Genomic DNA, 15,716 nt, shown 5'->3' with positions numbered 1-15,716 from the left:
ATTTACCAAGCTTGCTTTCCTTGTCATTGGATTAAAAATTATACCAGGATTTTCAAGTGTATTCTATTTGTGACAATATGCATTGATAACTTCTTTCCCCACACTGCTGCACTCTCACCTCCGTTCCCAGATTAGCTCCTGGAACTCGAGATATTTTTGTGGCTAGAGATTGCTTTCTTAATGTTAGGTTTTCCTTGCAATTCCATATATAGTCAAGTATTCCATGCATGGTAGTTAATTGTTTGCTTAATTTGGCAACTGGGATATTAGAATTATGTATCATCTAGGCAGTGATATTTTTGTAAGGTTGTTTGCTACATATATCCTATTTCATTTATATTAAGTCTTGGGAAAATAAACTTTATTTTTCCAGAGCCTAGCAGTGACTGACACATATTCGAATGAATGAAGTAGATGGAAAATGTCTATATTCATTTACGTAATGATTAGTTAAGGAGAAACGTACTTCCCAGCATAAAGATTTCTGGCAATCCTTTGCTTATTTGACTTTTCCCTTCAGGCAAGTTCAAGGCTTGTGAAATTCCTAGAAAGGTGAGGGGAGAGAACGCGTGACACAGAAAGAGGCCGCAGTTCGGGACCCTAGGTAGTTTTGGGACGTTATGGGCATGCAGGGAAGTGTTTGCTTTGGAGGCTTTGGGCAAGCTACGGATCCGACAAGCCCTGGGCGCAGGCAGGAACACTGCCCTCCGGCCTCCAGCCGCGCTTCGCAAAGCCCAGCGCCAGCGTCGCGCAACCTGCCGCAGGGGCGGCTCCCTGGCCGGGCAGCCGGGCGCGCCCTCGCCCCACCCGGGAACGCCGGCCCGCGCCGGGAGGGGCGGGGCTCCATGGCGGCCCCGCCCCGCCCCGCCGCCCGGAGGGTCACAATGTAGGGTTAGGGCGGCCGGCGGGCGGGGCTCTGCGGGGGAGGAGCCGCTGGGCGGGGGCGGGGACGGCGCGTGGGGGAGGGGAGGGGAGGGGAGGGAGGAGGACTCACAGAGGGAGGAGGACAGCGCCATTCCGGGCGGCCGCTCCCTCCGTCCCCTCTCTCCCTTCCCTAAAGCGGCCCGCGAGCCGCGAGCCGCGAGCCGCCAGCTAAGGAGCGCGCGAACGCGTGACGCCGCCTGACTGGCCCGCGCTCTCCCGCGCCCCGGCGTCCTCCGCCCGCTCATGGCCCGGGCCGCCGCGGACGAGCGGCGCTGAGGCGGGCCGCGTGGGGACGTGGGGCGGCCGCCGTGGCCCTCGCAGTCGGCGCTTCGCCGCCTGCCCGCGGTGCCCGCGCACGCCGGCAGCCATCGCCTTCGCGCCTGGCTGGCGGGGGCGCTGTCCTCCCCGGCCGTCCGCGCCGCTCCCTGGAGCTCGGCGGAGCGCGGCAGCCAGGGCCGGCGGAGGCGCGAGGAGCCGGGCGCCGCCGCCGCCGCCGCGGGGGCCATGACCGTGGAGCAGAACGTGCTGCAGCAGAGCGCGGCGCAGAAGGTGAGGCGAGCCCGCGAGCCGGCGGGCCCCACTCCTCCTTCCGACGGGCTGTCCTCCCCCGCCGCGGCCGGGCGCCCCGGCCTCGCCGCCGCCGCCGTCCCCGGCTTCCTCCACCGTCACCCCCCGCCCCTGCCCATCGCCTCGGGGGCGTCGCGCCCAGTGCCCAGCTGCGTGTGGGAAGCAGAGTGTAGTTTGCGGGCTTCAGTCCACTTCCTTCTGCCGATTGTTTTCCCGTAGCAGACGGTGCCAGGTATTGAGAGCGACCCTCACATTCCTACAGTGCTCTGTGTGGCTTCTTAATGAAACTTTATTCTCTCCCCTTAAATAAGAAAGAAGAGCCAGTTGTCATCCTTTCTGAACCCATTTTGTCTTTCGAAGGTAGTAGTGTTACAGGCCTGCTGTTTTGCAAAAACGGTCTCCAGCAAAATCGAATTACCTGCCTTGCGGGGCAGGCGTGTTGACCAGGTGGACTCTAGAAGTAGGTGATTTGCTTGGTTTCTTTTCCTTTTAAGGTTTCCCTTTTTTCTTCAGTTCTTCTTTTCTGCTTTTTTTTTTTTTTTTTTTTTTTCCAATATGGTAACTGTCTCTAAGAGAGGAAACCTTTCTGGCCATGTTATTCCAGGAATCTTTTGTCCCCTAAGTTTGACCTTGTTCCTTCGTTCACTCTTTACTCTTGCATCAGTCACACATTCAAATGGTCACTCACTAAAGAAAACCATTTTAAAAAAACTGTGAAGCTTTGTATCTTTAAAGTGAATAGTGAGAGATCATTCTGCTATTTTAGACTTTGCTTTCAGAATCTTAAGTGCACTATCATGGCTTGCACCATATTCTGAAGAGTAGTTGGCCATAATTTAATTTTTTTTTTAAATTTTTCATTTGCGTGAAAAGCATTTTGGGCAAAAGGGGTCAACCGTGCCTTAGTCGTGTTGGAATTACGGGGACAATTAGGGTTTACTGTGATCAACCACCGGAGTTGTGTTTGGTTAATCTGGGTGAGTAATGAATGCCCCACCCTGGTGTAGTTTTGGTGTAGCGATATTCTACCTGTGCTTGACTTTGCAATAAGACCTGTTCTAAAATGGGCTGTCTACATACAGCCTGCTAAATTTTTGCCTTGAGATTATTTTTAGAATTTTATGATACTGCTTTAAAGTAGTCGAAGATACTCAAGAAGTTTGGAAAGCAAGGATAGTGCATTGTTATTTTAGGCACGTTGGGAAAGTTTTTGAGACTCGTATGTTAGTTGATATTACTGGTAAAGTTAGAAGGATATTGCACACTGCACTTTATTTACGGTGAAATAATTCAAGACTTAATAATGAGAGTTTAAAAGAGTTTACTTCCTAATCCTCCCTATTCTATTTTGAATACCTTCAAATTTAGTTTCTAAAGACTTAAGGCTTACGAAAGACCATATGGTCATGTGAATACTAAGCACTGTTTAATATGTATGGTACTATTTGTTTATAATTGTCTTCAATGTTGAATATTAAAGTCTGTTTCAAAGTGAGAAATACGAATTTTTCACATCTCCTAAGTTTGAACAATGGGAAGAACTTTGTAAGTTTGGGATTTTTTTTTTTTTTTTCATTTGATTTTGACTGAACTGCATTAAGTAACTGCAGGCTCTGTTGCATGGTTCAGAGGTTATGCATAAAATTGTAGAATCAAGAATCAAGTTAACGAAAGTGATCTTGGCTGTCAAGTCCAATTTCCTACTTTAATTAATCCCCTCCCCACACAAAGGGAGGAGTAGTTAATTCAAAATATCATTATGATGTTATTTTTAGTATGGGTGTGTTTTAGATCATTTCATTGTTATTGGGGATTTTTTTTTAGAGAAACTTTTATACTTCCATAATACTTAGATTGTTTTACGAAAGAAACACTTAAATGTGTTTGCTTTCCATATTAATACACGATTGCTTTATTACTCATATTAGAACTATTTAAAAATATTTATATGGATATAAATAAACCATCTACCTCAATAAGTTGACAGATTTAAATCCATCAAGCTGGTAACCAGGAAGCGCACTTAAAACTGGTAACTAGGAAGTGAACTTCACACTTAGAAGAAACAAAAGTGAAAGTCTGTTTTTACTCAGACACTTTATGGATTATCTAAAAGGAGAGGTGTGTAGTGTATATTGCATAGCCAACATTTTAGCCAGTTTTCTTCTCACCTTAAAAAATTGTATGTACGTATATGTTTTTAAATTTTAAGTAAATAGTTGTATTTTGGTAGTCGGAATGGTTTCTTATATTTTCAAGGGTTTTTAAACTTTTATTTTGCAGATGGATGTAAGTTTTTTTTTTTTTTTTGAGACGGAGTCTTGCTGTGTCGCCCAGGCTGGAGTGCAGTGGCCGGATCTCAGCTCATTGCAAGCTCCGCCTCCCGGGTTTTTACGCCATTCTCCTGCCTCAGCCTCCCGAGTAGCTGGGACTACAGGCGCCCACCACCTCGCCCGGCTAGTTTTTTGTATTTTTTAGTAGAGACGGGGTTTCACCGTGTTAGCCAGGATGGTCTCGAACTCCTGACGTCGTGATCCGCCCGTCTCGGCCTCCCAAAGTGCTGGGATTACAGGCTTGAGCCACCGCGCCCGGCCAGGATGTAAGTTTTTTTTTGTTGTTTGCAGCACCACACTACACAAAACTTTCATGGTTTTTTGGTTCACCTATAGAATTCATCAGTCTTTGTCACAATGTAGGATGATAAGGCAAGGGGCTGCCTTTCCCTTTTGATGTGTTCTTTGCTTGATTGCTGGAGTTTGGCCAACCCAGGGACTTATGAGATGTAGTAAAACTGCAGAAAGCTGCTTTTCTGAGGTTTAAATATTTCAGGTGAGGTGCAGTTGGCAGCAGATTAGTTAAATCCTGTGATAATTTTGGTTTTGGACATGTATCTTCAGCCTTTATGCTTCATATTTACCAAAGTGTAGGAGCCTTAGGTCTCAAAAATTTGATACATAGATTCAAGTTCCAAATGAGGATACTCCATGGCGGCCCCACCCCCCCCCGCCCCCCGCAATCTATCTAAGCAGGTGAACCAAGCTAGTATTCTTTAGGGCAGTTATTATTGGGAGGAGGTTTGCTCCCAGGGACCAAATTAATTTCCAAAGTGAAATGAACAGGATACTATTTATATTAAATGTATCCTTCTGAGTTGAATAAAATACATTGTTTCACTGTAGGGCTTAGAACAGTTCTTTACACATAGTAGGACTGAGCAAATATTTGATGAATGAAGTAAGTGAATGGTTTCCAAAAGGAATGTAAGTACAGTACTTAGTTTCCTAACCGAATCTCGAAATTTAAAAATTATTAAGAAAGAATGAGGCTAGGCGTGGTGCCTCATGCTTGTAATCGCAGCACTTGGGGAGACTGAGGTGGGAGGATCACTTGAAGCCAGGAGTTCAAAACCAGCGTAGGCAACAAAATGACACCCCTTCTCTTAAAACAAAACCGTCAGGCCCGGTGGCTCCTGCCTATAATCCCAGCACTTTGGGAAGGTGAGGCGGGGGGATCACGAGGTCAGGAGTTCGAGACCAGCCTGACCAACATGGTGAAACCCAGTTTCTACTGAAAATACAAAAATTAGCCAATCCCAGCTACTCAGGAGGCTGAGGCAGGAGAATCACTTGAACTCAGGAGGCAGAGGTTGCAGTGAGCCAAGATCATGCCACTGCACTCCAGCCTGGGCAATGGAGCAAGACTCCATCTCAAAAAAACAAAAAACCAAACCACAACAAAACAGAACAACGAAAGCTTGGAAAACTGTGTTCATGCTAGGAGAATAGGCAGTGGTAGTGAAAGAATGTGGGCTAGATCTCAACCACCTTTTTGTCACCTTGGGCAAGTCATTAAGTGCTTCTGAAGGTTCTTTTTAAACATTAGTATGATTAGATGTGAGCAACTTCTTTAGATTCGATTGTTTAATGGTCCTAAGCAAGCGTTCTGTATAGGGAGAATAAAAAAGAAATAGTATAGCATGGAGGCAGAGGAATCTAACAGATCTACAGTCAACTTTCACTGAATTCCTCAAAAGATGAGGGTTAGGTGGCAAGGTTGTCATAGATTAAGCAAGTTGAAGAGTTAAAACTTGGAAAACAATGCAGGCTGGATTCAGGGTAAATTTCTTAGTTAAAATAATGTGTATTTTCCAATTTAGGATTATCTAAGGTTATAAAACTATACCATGCAGCATTTGATGGTTAACATTACTTAAATCACTTTAAATGTTACATAAAGGGAATATTCTTTATTAGGAATCGGTTGATTATCTTATTATTAGTATAAGACTTGATTTGGGCAGAGAGATAGGTTTCCAGCTGTTTATTCCTTTTCTTATTCTTTCCTTTTCACACCTGATTTTAACACATATACTCACATTGTATCCAGCCTTTTAAACGAATTCACATCATTTCTAATAAATATTCTGTTGATTTTCTTCAATATTGTATGTATACAGTCCATATCCTTTACAAATACTTAATATTCTGATCTCTTTCTTGTCATTATTTTTACCACTTATTACTTTAAGTTTACAGAATGTTGCTACTATTTATGTTAGTTTCTATTATATAGTTTCCTTATAATACGGAAATTTTCATACATTCCTAAGTTTTATAAGTGTTTCAAAACTGGATTTAGATGTGGACAATCATGTCTTTTTTTGCAGTGAATGATATTTTATATGTCAGTAATGTAAGAACCATTTGTACATAAGATATATGAATATTTACTATATAATCTGTGTAAGGCACTGTGCTGAGTCTTCTTACAAACTTTTTTCTTTTAATCTTCCCAACCACCTTATAAAGTGAGTACTATCTTTCTCCTTTCTATTGAAGCTGAAGAAACAGTATTGGAGAACTAAAGCAACATTTCATCTCGAGTATGTATTAAGGGTCGGATAAACGCAAAAGTCATGTGATACACAAGCCCCTGCTCTTAACCACAATGTTGTATTGTTTTGGCTGTTCTTGAATTCCTGATAAAACCCCATTTGGGCATGTTGCTTTACTATTTTAATGTATTTCTACATTTAATACAATAAATTTAAACCTAGAATTTGGTATATAATTGGCCTTCTGTATCCACAGGTTCTGAATCCCTAGATTCAACCAACTGTGGATTGAAAATATTCTGGGGAAAAAAAGCATTGTTGCATCTGTACTGAACATGTACAGTCTTATTTTGGTCATTACTCCCTAAACAATACAGTATAACAACTATTTATGTAGCATTTACATTGTGTTAGGTATTATAAGTAATCTAGAAATGATTTAAAGTATACTGGAGGATGTGTGGATGTGTAAGTTACAGGCAAATATACCATTTTATATAAGAGACTTGAACATTCGCAGATTTTGGCTTCTTTGGGGGTCCTGGAACCAGTCCTCCTTGGATTCTTTAATGAGATTGGTTACAAAGTTTGGTGTGCCTATGAGGGCTATTAAGATAAGGTTACCTCATAAAATGATTCTGTGTTTTCCTGTGCTTTTGGAATTGTTCAGTGTAGGATTATGTTGAGTCATTCAAAATTGATGGTGTATGATCCTTTTTGATTTGAAAAATTAGATATGGTGCAGTTGGTACTTGTTACTTGAAGATTTGCTGAACGTGACTGTATCAGGGCTGAGTTGCTCATTTAGAGCAAATTTTAGGTAAAGTTTCCAAATTTTGCTTATTGTCTTTTAAATTTTCTATGTTTTCTAGGGTCAAATTTTAAGTTTTATAGTTCTATAAAATTCTAAATATCATTTAGGTTTCTGTATTTATTGGTCTAAAATTTTCTCCTAAATCTGTGTGTGTGTGTGTGTGTGTGTATAGATACGTATATAGACATGCCATTTTTTAAATCTCTGCTTGTTTTGTTGTCAATTGTGTTTGCCAGATGCTGATCTTATTTCTTGCTTTTTTTTTTTTTTTTGAGACAGGGTCTTGCTCTCTCACCCAGGCTGGAGTGCAATGGTGCAGTCTCAGCTCACTGCAACTTCTGCCTCCAAGTTCAAGCAATTCTCCTGCCTCAGCCTTCCAAGTAGCTGGGACTACAGGCATATACCACCATGCCCAGCTACTTTTTGTAATATTAGTAGAGACGGAGTTTCACCCTGTTGGCCAGGCTGGTCTTAAACTCTTGACCCCAAGTGATCAGCCTGCCTTGGCCTCTTGAAGTGCTGGGCAATTTCTCTTTGTATTTTTAATGGATCCAATCCAAACTTTTATTTTTGTCTTTTAGAATTTAACCATGCACATATGATGATAACTAATAAATTTAATCTTTTTATTGTCATCTGATTATCCATTTACTAGTCTTGTTTTCTCCATTCAGTTTTGATGGATAGACCAATTTTTGTATCACCACCACCACTCTTGTTTTTAACGTTTTCTTGTCAATTTTGGCTCTTTTAATTTTAAACAAATATTTTTATAAAATTTTGGTAATATAAAACATTAATAACTTTTTTCGATAATATAAAAAATTAACTTTTTCCTCCACCCGTTTGCCCCAAATTAGGTAAGACATTTTAGCATGTTTTTTCTTTTAGTATTCCTAGTTTTGTTGGGATAATATAGAATTGCATTCTAGGTGACTGAATTTTCTTAGTGTTGCAGATGCATTATTAGTGGCTAATTGGTTTTTTAAAATTAACTAATTTTAACTGTATTTTTTGGTCTGTTGTATAATGCTTTTTGATGGTTTGCTGTCACTATGCTTTTTTTTTTTTTGGCAGATAAATTAACTCTCTGTATTACCTTGTAAGATTTTACTCTTTCTTTTTAAGATTTCAGAAATTTCACTAGCATGTGTTTATGTATGTATCTTTTTAATGGTCCTGCCTAGGATTTTTGATCTGAAATCTGTGTTCTCAGGAATTTTTCTCCCACTATTTTCCTCCTCTTCATTTAAAACTACATTATTTGGATTTTATACATCACTTATCTTTCTTCCTGGCTTCAAATGTTTCTTCTCTCCCTTTTTGCCGGTATGCTGTGGTAACTTTTTAGTTTGATTGTCTAGATTATTATTTTTGTAATGCCCGTTCTGTATTTACTACCCTTATATGTAGTCAGATAGTTTACAAAGAGTTTGTTTTTAATAATATACATTTTTAGTTTGGTTCTGAAGTACACATAATTGAATTAAGTTTACCAGTTGTCTCATGATCAGCTCTTCCTGCAAATGTTTTCATTTATTTGTTTAAATCGCTTATTTTAAATAATAAACACACGAACCCCCTATTTAAAACAGAAGCTGGAACTTTGATAATAACCTATATCCCTTATCCTATCCCTTTACTTTCATTTGAGATTATCATCTTGAATCCTCTATTCATCTTCCTGTTGATTTGTTGCATCTATATGAGTAGCTGAAGGTATTTTTTTTTTAATGTTAGTTGTTTTAACTTAAAAATTTTAAGAACTTTTTCCTGCTACAATATCTAGAAGGTTCATCTGTATTTTTAACTAAGAGTTTTAAAGTTATATTTGCAACATTTTAGACCTTTTTTCATCTGTGCTTGAGTTTTGTATATGGTACGAGGTAGGGATACAGTTTTGTTTTCACCATATGCAGATTGAGTCTCTCATATCCAAAATGCTTGGGAGCAGAAGTGTTTTGGATTTTGGACTTTTGCTTCCCTTCAGATTTTGGAATATTTGTATTTTGCTTACCTGGGTTGGGTAAATATCCTAAATTTGAAAATCTGAAATAAGCCAGTGAGCATTTCCGTTCAGCATCTTGTTGGTGCTCAAAACATTTAGAGTTTTCAAATTGTGGAGCATTTCTTATTTCTGGCTTGGAGTTTTGGGATGTGTAACCTGTAAATGATTTTAAAAATTTCTTTTGTTAACCTTGCTTTATTGAAAAGTTAATGCTCTCTTCCACTGAATTGATATGCCATCTTTGTCACATATACAAAAGTTTAATGCAAAATGTTTTTTTCTCTTTCCTTGACTGATTCTTTTTCATCAATCATTTTGTGAATATCATCCTGTATTCATTGTTGTTGCTTTAGAATAATCTCATACTGGAAAAGAAAGTTCTTTTGACTTTGTTCCTTTTTTTCAGAAGTGACGCTTGACTTTTCCTTAGAAATTTTAGAATAATCGTAGCAAGTTCTCTCAAATCCTCTGTCTTTTTGATTAATTTGATTGACTCTGTAGATCAATTTGGGATTATTAACATCTTTATGATACAGGATGAGTAGGGTATACTTGTATTTTTGTTAGGTCATGTTTAATATCTCTTGTATGGTTTATAATTTCACAAAATCATTGTACATCTTTTAGGTATTTGATAATTTCTGATAACTGTTACATGGCAGTGCTTTTAAAAATTTGTTATTGGTGTATACAAATGCAGCGGTCTTTTGTATATTAATTTTGTATCTAGCCACGTTGCTAAATGTTTCTAATACCTTTTCCAGAGACAGTTTTTTACTTTCTGTGTAAAAGATCATATCATGATTAAAAAGTTTTATGTATAATTTCAGTTTTTGTGTGTGTACTTTCATTTTCTTCCTGTACTAGCAAGTACTTCCAATAAATACTGATTAGAAGTGATAATGAATATTTTTTGTTGTTGTTGCTGATTTAAAAAGGCAGTTACCTACTTTTGTACCTCATGCATTTCTGAAATATTTACATGTGTTAGTTGTGCAGACTTACAAAGTAGGTTCTGTTTAACTAAAAGATACTGTAGTATTTTCAATTGTGATGCTTGCATGTATTTTTTCTTTGGGTACTGGTGATCTTTGTTTAAGCTTTCACCTTAGATACCCTGGATGTGGTGGTGGAGGGGTGCTGGTAGTTTGTCAGTCTCTTCTCTATCTTCCTAGGAACTGTAAAGTCAGGCAGGGCACTTTTTTCCTGTATTAGTCGCCTTCACTAATTTCCTTCTCCAGAGGCCACTTCACAATTGATTTCTGCCCTGATGTGCTTAGAGTAAGGTGGCTACAGGGTCTTTCTTCCCCTGACACTGGCATAATTTTACTCTCTAATGTCATAGAATTACTTTAAGCCCTGACTTGCAGCAGTGGCCTGCCTTTTTCCTACAATATAATCATTGATTTTTATTATGTATGAAGGACCAAATTTGGCTTGTGAAAGTGAGTTTAGGAATGTCACTATATAATGTGGGCAAGTAGATGATGTGAAAGTTGGATTTATGAAAGGGTGAGGCCTTGCATTTATTTTGGCAGACTTTAATTTCCAAGGACATCATTCTTGTCATGACATTCTGTTTTATGTATGTGATAAGTAATTTTTCAGTTTTTCTCTTTTTTGCCCCTTGATTAACTCTGCTTCAGTGCAGACCATCTGCTTTATTTTTAGTTTTTGGTTCTCTGAACTGCTGGATATTTTAAATGTCCAGCAATATTTTCCTTAGTCTTGTTACTATAGGTTTAGATCAGTTTCTTATAATATGGTTTTTGTGGAATGTCTTAATTATCTGTAGTGCTTGCTAAAAGTGCAGACTTCTGCGCCTCACCCTGGACCTATTGTTTCAAGATGTTGAGGGTTGGGCTAAAGCATGCTTAATAAGAATCTCAGATTATTCTTCTATACTTAATGTTTGAGGATCACTGGTTGAAGTTAATTAGTATTCTTAAAGATAAAAGTGCCTTTAGCACTGTGTAAATTGACTGCAGGGTCCTTTAGGGATTGAATTATCACAATACACCAAATTTAATATGGAAGCAGGGTCTTTGAACAGACATTGTTTCTTTTGTTTCAGGTGTTTCTCTCCATCAGTGCAGCAACATGTTTCCTTGTAGAGGAGCTGTCTCCTCCCTCAGGCTTTTCTGGCCAACGTTTCTATGGAAACCCAAAGCTTCAGGTGGCTAGGTGGGATACTTGCCCCCTCTTACTCCTGGGGGCGCAAATAAGTTGAATCGATGCATTAAGGAGTTGGAAAATGATTGTACATGCTAAAGTTGTAATCTTTATGTTTCTTTCTGGCTTTTTTTTTTTGGGTGTGTGTGTGTGTGTGTGTATTTGTATATGAATAATTCCTATAGGATTTTTCGGGGGGGGGGGCTAACCATAGCATATGAAAACTTATGAACAACTTAAAGAAATATATTAAGATTTCTATTCTTTGTACCATTTTAGACATGAAATAGAATATCTATTGTCCTGGAAGTTTCCTTTGTTCCTCATTCGTACTCTCCCACTTTTCTACACCACCCCCCGCCCCCACACTACTGCTGTCTTGACTTTTTTCAAGTTAGTGTTATTGTGGTATGATTTACACTGAAAGTGTGTAATTTGATGAATTTGGCCATACAGAACATTTCTGTCACTCCACAAAATTTGTCCTGTATCACCTTTCTCATTAATTATCAACACCCTCGTTATTTCAGACAACTGTTGATCTGATTTTTATTACTGTACATCAGTTTTGGCTGTTCTGTGTCTTCACATAAATAGATTTGTTTATACAAAATTTCTTTTTTTTTTCTCGCATCTGGCTGCTTTTGCTCAGCAAAATGCTTTTGAGATTCAGCCATGTTTTATTGCATGTATCAGTATGTTTCTTTTTACTGTGGAGTAATATTGTATAAATATTCTCACATCTGTGTATTCATGTACCTTTTGATGTACTTTTGTTTTTTCCCCCAGTTTTTGACCCATATGTAATGTTGTGTGTACATTTGTAAGCAAGTCTTTGAGACGTATTTCTGTTTCTCTTGGGCAAATACATAGGTGTAGAATTGTTGTAATACTAAATTGTTATCCAAATCAGTTGTATCATTGTACATTCTTATTAGCAATATAGGAGAATTTCAGGTGGTCTACATTTTTGCCAACACCTGGGGATTTTTAATCTTTTATGTTTTAGCCGTTTAGTGAATACGTAGTGTTAACCTCATTGTGATAGTAATGTATATTTCCTGAATGACTAATGATTTTGGACATCTTTCATGTGCTTGTTGGCCAGTTTGAGGATGATTTTTTTTTAACATTGCTTCTCATACATTATCCAGTTTTAACACTCCTACGTAATAGCAATCACAATAGCTACATTCTTCCAAGTCTTAAAATGGCAAAAATGTCAGAGATGTAGCTAAAGGTAAAATGCTCCAGGACCAAGTGCTAATATGTTCACAAAACAAATTGAGATTGCACAATTTTTTTTTTGTTTGTTTAAACTAACACCTGATAAAAAGGTACATTGTTGAAAAATAAGAACTCATTTCATCATGCCTCAAAGTAAATATTAACTGTATCTCTTTAACAATTCATTGCACACATATACAAGAAATCTTTATGATGAGTATTTTATTACACAGGGTACAAAAATAATTTCACATTTTAGTTGGGTTGGAAGTTTGAAAAGAACATGGAGCAGTTGCAGGGGTGGGATGAACTGTGGCGAGGTAAGTAAATTGGACAGAAATTGGGCAGAAAGATAGTTCCTTTTTTTTTTTTTTTTTTTTTTTTTTTTTTTTTTACAGTTTTTCATCTGTCTGAAGACAGGGAAGAAGAGGAATCTGAATTGGAAAAACTCCACTCTATGTGTTGGGTTTTTGTTGTTGCTGTTCAGTCTGGAAATGGGTGCTGTGTGGTGAGGGGTCATTAGGTCATAGGGCAGAATTGTCTGCAGAGCTGGGAGCTACATCCTCACGGAAGTGGGACAGATGTATTGGGGAGGGGTGTGCAGAGAGGAGCCAGGAATAATGTACCATTAGTGGCCAGGACCTGTTATGGTAACACCGATGTGCGAACCAACTGTGCATTCACATATAGAAAAGTTTTGTGTCTTAATTCATGCCAGAATACATGCATAATCAAATGTCTCAGTTAAGGTGGAGCTACAGAAACACTGGGCTGAAGTTCTGGGGTTTTCTTTGTCTTCGTGTGAGGCCTCTGGGCAGGGTCTGGGTGTCTCATCAAGAATGCCCTGAAATTTTCCCATGGGGCCTTGGAGAAAGGCTTTGGAGCTGGGCAGGGCTGAGGATGAGCACGGAAGAAAGGAAAGAGGAAATGGTCCACTACCTCAGGTTTAAAAATCCTCCATTTTTGGAGGGAAGAAGTGACACAAGATTTTATCGGTGCCAATTCCCCAGCCAGAAACCTCTAAGGCCAGCAGCGCCTCTGCGCAGGCTTTACTTGCACTCACTGGGCTCGCTCTGCCTGCTGGGCCCGGCAGGCTGCTCTCGGCTGATCCCCAGCCCAGATCCCACGACCACTGCCATTCCGTGCTCACCCCATGGTGGGACCGGGTGTACCGCATGTGGCTGCCACAGCTCGACTCCCGCATTGAGACGAGAGGAACGTGGTGGAACCCAAAAACTCGGAGACGCAGCAACCGTGGAGCCCCAAGCGGGTGTGATAGCTTCTGCCTGGGGAGACCCGCCCGAGGTCTGAGCCACCTGGGAGTGCCGCAGCCCTCTCTCGTTCCTGGCGCTCACGGCTCAGTGGATGGGGATGTTAGAGCTTGTTTGTTCCTGCTGCCCACGGCTTTGCGAATGGGGGTGTATTACAGCTCTAGTCTGGGGAGTGCTGAGGTTTGGGCCCCCAGAGGTGTTGCAGCTCATTCCTCCCATAGTCCAGCAAATGGGAGTGTGTAACAGCTTTTTTCATGCCCACCACCTGCCGCTCCAGGAGCCGGCCAGGTGCGTGTTACAGCTGTTTTCGTTCCCGCTGTTCGGCGAGTTCTGGGTTTTTGTCCTGTGACCTAGAATAACGAGGGTACGTGGACACCAGAGAGTGAGCAAGGCAGGGAAGAATTTTATTGAGCAACAGAAAAGCCTTCAACAATGAGAGGGGATGTGAAGTGGATAGCCTTCTGTGTGAGAGGGGCCCTGAAAGCTGGTAGCTTCAGGGGCTGGTAGCCGTCTTTGTAGTTGAATCCAGAATTTTTTTAGATTTGGAATGAGGAGATGGCAGTAGGTAGCCTTGGAAAAGGCAACATTCAATTGGTTTAAAAGCATTATTCAGAAAGAACCAATTGGGAAAGAGGCAAAAAGAAAATAAGTTTTCACTCCAGCGGTGGACTTTATCTAGAACTGGCAGCTTGGTGTTCAGGCTTTAAACTGTCTTTGGTTTGAAGGTCGGGTTTCACCAGAGACCCGTCCCTGCCTGCCTAGGAATTTGTCTACTGTGGCTATCAGAAACAGCTCTGCACAGGCCTCTTAGGGTCAGTGGACACTCTCTTTGCCAATTTTGGTAGCATCATGCAGAACTGGCTTCTGGGCTTCTTCCCAAAGGAGGCAGGAATTGAAGTCCTTAGAACAGTGGAACTCACAGAACTGACAGTATTCCCATTCTTGCTGGGTGGCGTCAGGAGGAGAGCACCAGTGTACCTGAGCATGTGGAACTGCAGCTGAGTAGCTGTAAGCAGCATATAAGATGACCCTGGTCAGTCCTGTGGTTTCTATGGTGTAAAGTGGGTAGGGGGTCCAGGCCTTTGGGGTTACAGAGATCAGAGCTGCTCCCTCAGGTCGTGGGGGTCTTGTGCTTGGAGGTGTGGTCCTAGGGCTGTGTGAACATTGGTGGGGTTTGGTGTTGCCATTAGCTTATTTTTGTCCATCTTGGTGTTGGCTTAGGCAAACCTTCGGGTCTGCAGTTGTTTTTTTGTTGTTATTTTTGAGACAAAGGTCTCACTCTGTCACTCAGGCTGGAGTGCAGTGGTGTGATCTGGCTCACTGCAGCCTCTGCCTCCTAGGTTCAAGTGATTGTCGTGCCTCAGCCTCCCAAGTAGCTGGGACTACAGGTGCACACCACCAGGTCTGGCTGATTTTTATGATGGGGTTTTACCATGTTGGCCAGGCTGGTCTTGAACTCCTGACCTCAAGTGATCTTCCTGCCTCGGCCGCCTAGGGTCTGCAGTTTTGTTTTGTTTTGTTTTTGAGTCAGAGTTTCGCTCTTGTTGCCCGGGCTGGAGTGCAGTGGCGCGATCTCAGCTCACTGCAGCCCCCGTCTCCCGGGTTCAAGCGGTTCTCCTTCCCCAACGTCCTGAGTAGCTGGGACTACAGGCACCTGCCACCACGCCCGTCTAATTTTTGTATTTTTACTAGAGACAGGGTTTTACCATGTTGTCCAGGAGAGTCTTGAACCCCTGACCTCAGGCCCACCCGCCTCAGCCTCCCAAAGTGCTGGGATTACAGGCGTGAGCCACCACACCCGGCCGGGTGTGCAGTTTTTGGATGAAAGTAAATGCTCTTCCAAGCATTTCTTGCATGAGCAGAAGAGTGGGTAGAATTCTCTCAGTTTGCTGTCTAAAG

At 41.1% G+C, this 15,716-nt stretch overlaps 1 protein-coding gene across 9 annotated transcripts in view; it reads left to right on the top strand.

The window, feature by feature from the left end:
* The first annotated feature begins 992 nt into the window (after positions 1 to 992).
* Positions 993 to 15,716, top strand: part of USP25 (ubiquitin specific peptidase 25) — a 143,559-nt gene continuing 128,835 nt past the window's right edge. For 5 of the 9 annotated variants that reach the window (XR_013414951.1, XM_015133106.3, XM_015133105.3 and 2 more), the window contains exon 1: positions 993 to 1,473. Coding sequence is in view for 5 of the 9 variants with exons in the window: in XM_015133106.3 (XP_014988592.3) it covers positions 1,429 to 1,473 (45 nt within the window). In the remaining 4 variants the exon portion in view is untranslated. Of the gene's footprint in view, positions 1,724 to 14,720; positions 14,851 to 15,716 lie in introns of those variants that run through there. The other 4 variants (XM_015133102.3, XM_015133100.3, XM_077995890.1 and 1 more) reach the window with 2 other exon arrangements.

Source organism: Macaca mulatta, chromosome 3 (assembly GCF_049350105.2).
Source record: "Macaca mulatta isolate MMU2019108-1 chromosome 3, T2T-MMU8v2.0, whole genome shotgun sequence".
In the NCBI taxonomy this organism is placed as follows: Eukaryota; Metazoa; Chordata; class Mammalia; order Primates; family Cercopithecidae; genus Macaca; species Macaca mulatta.
This window is presented reverse-complemented; position numbering and strand designations above follow the sequence as displayed.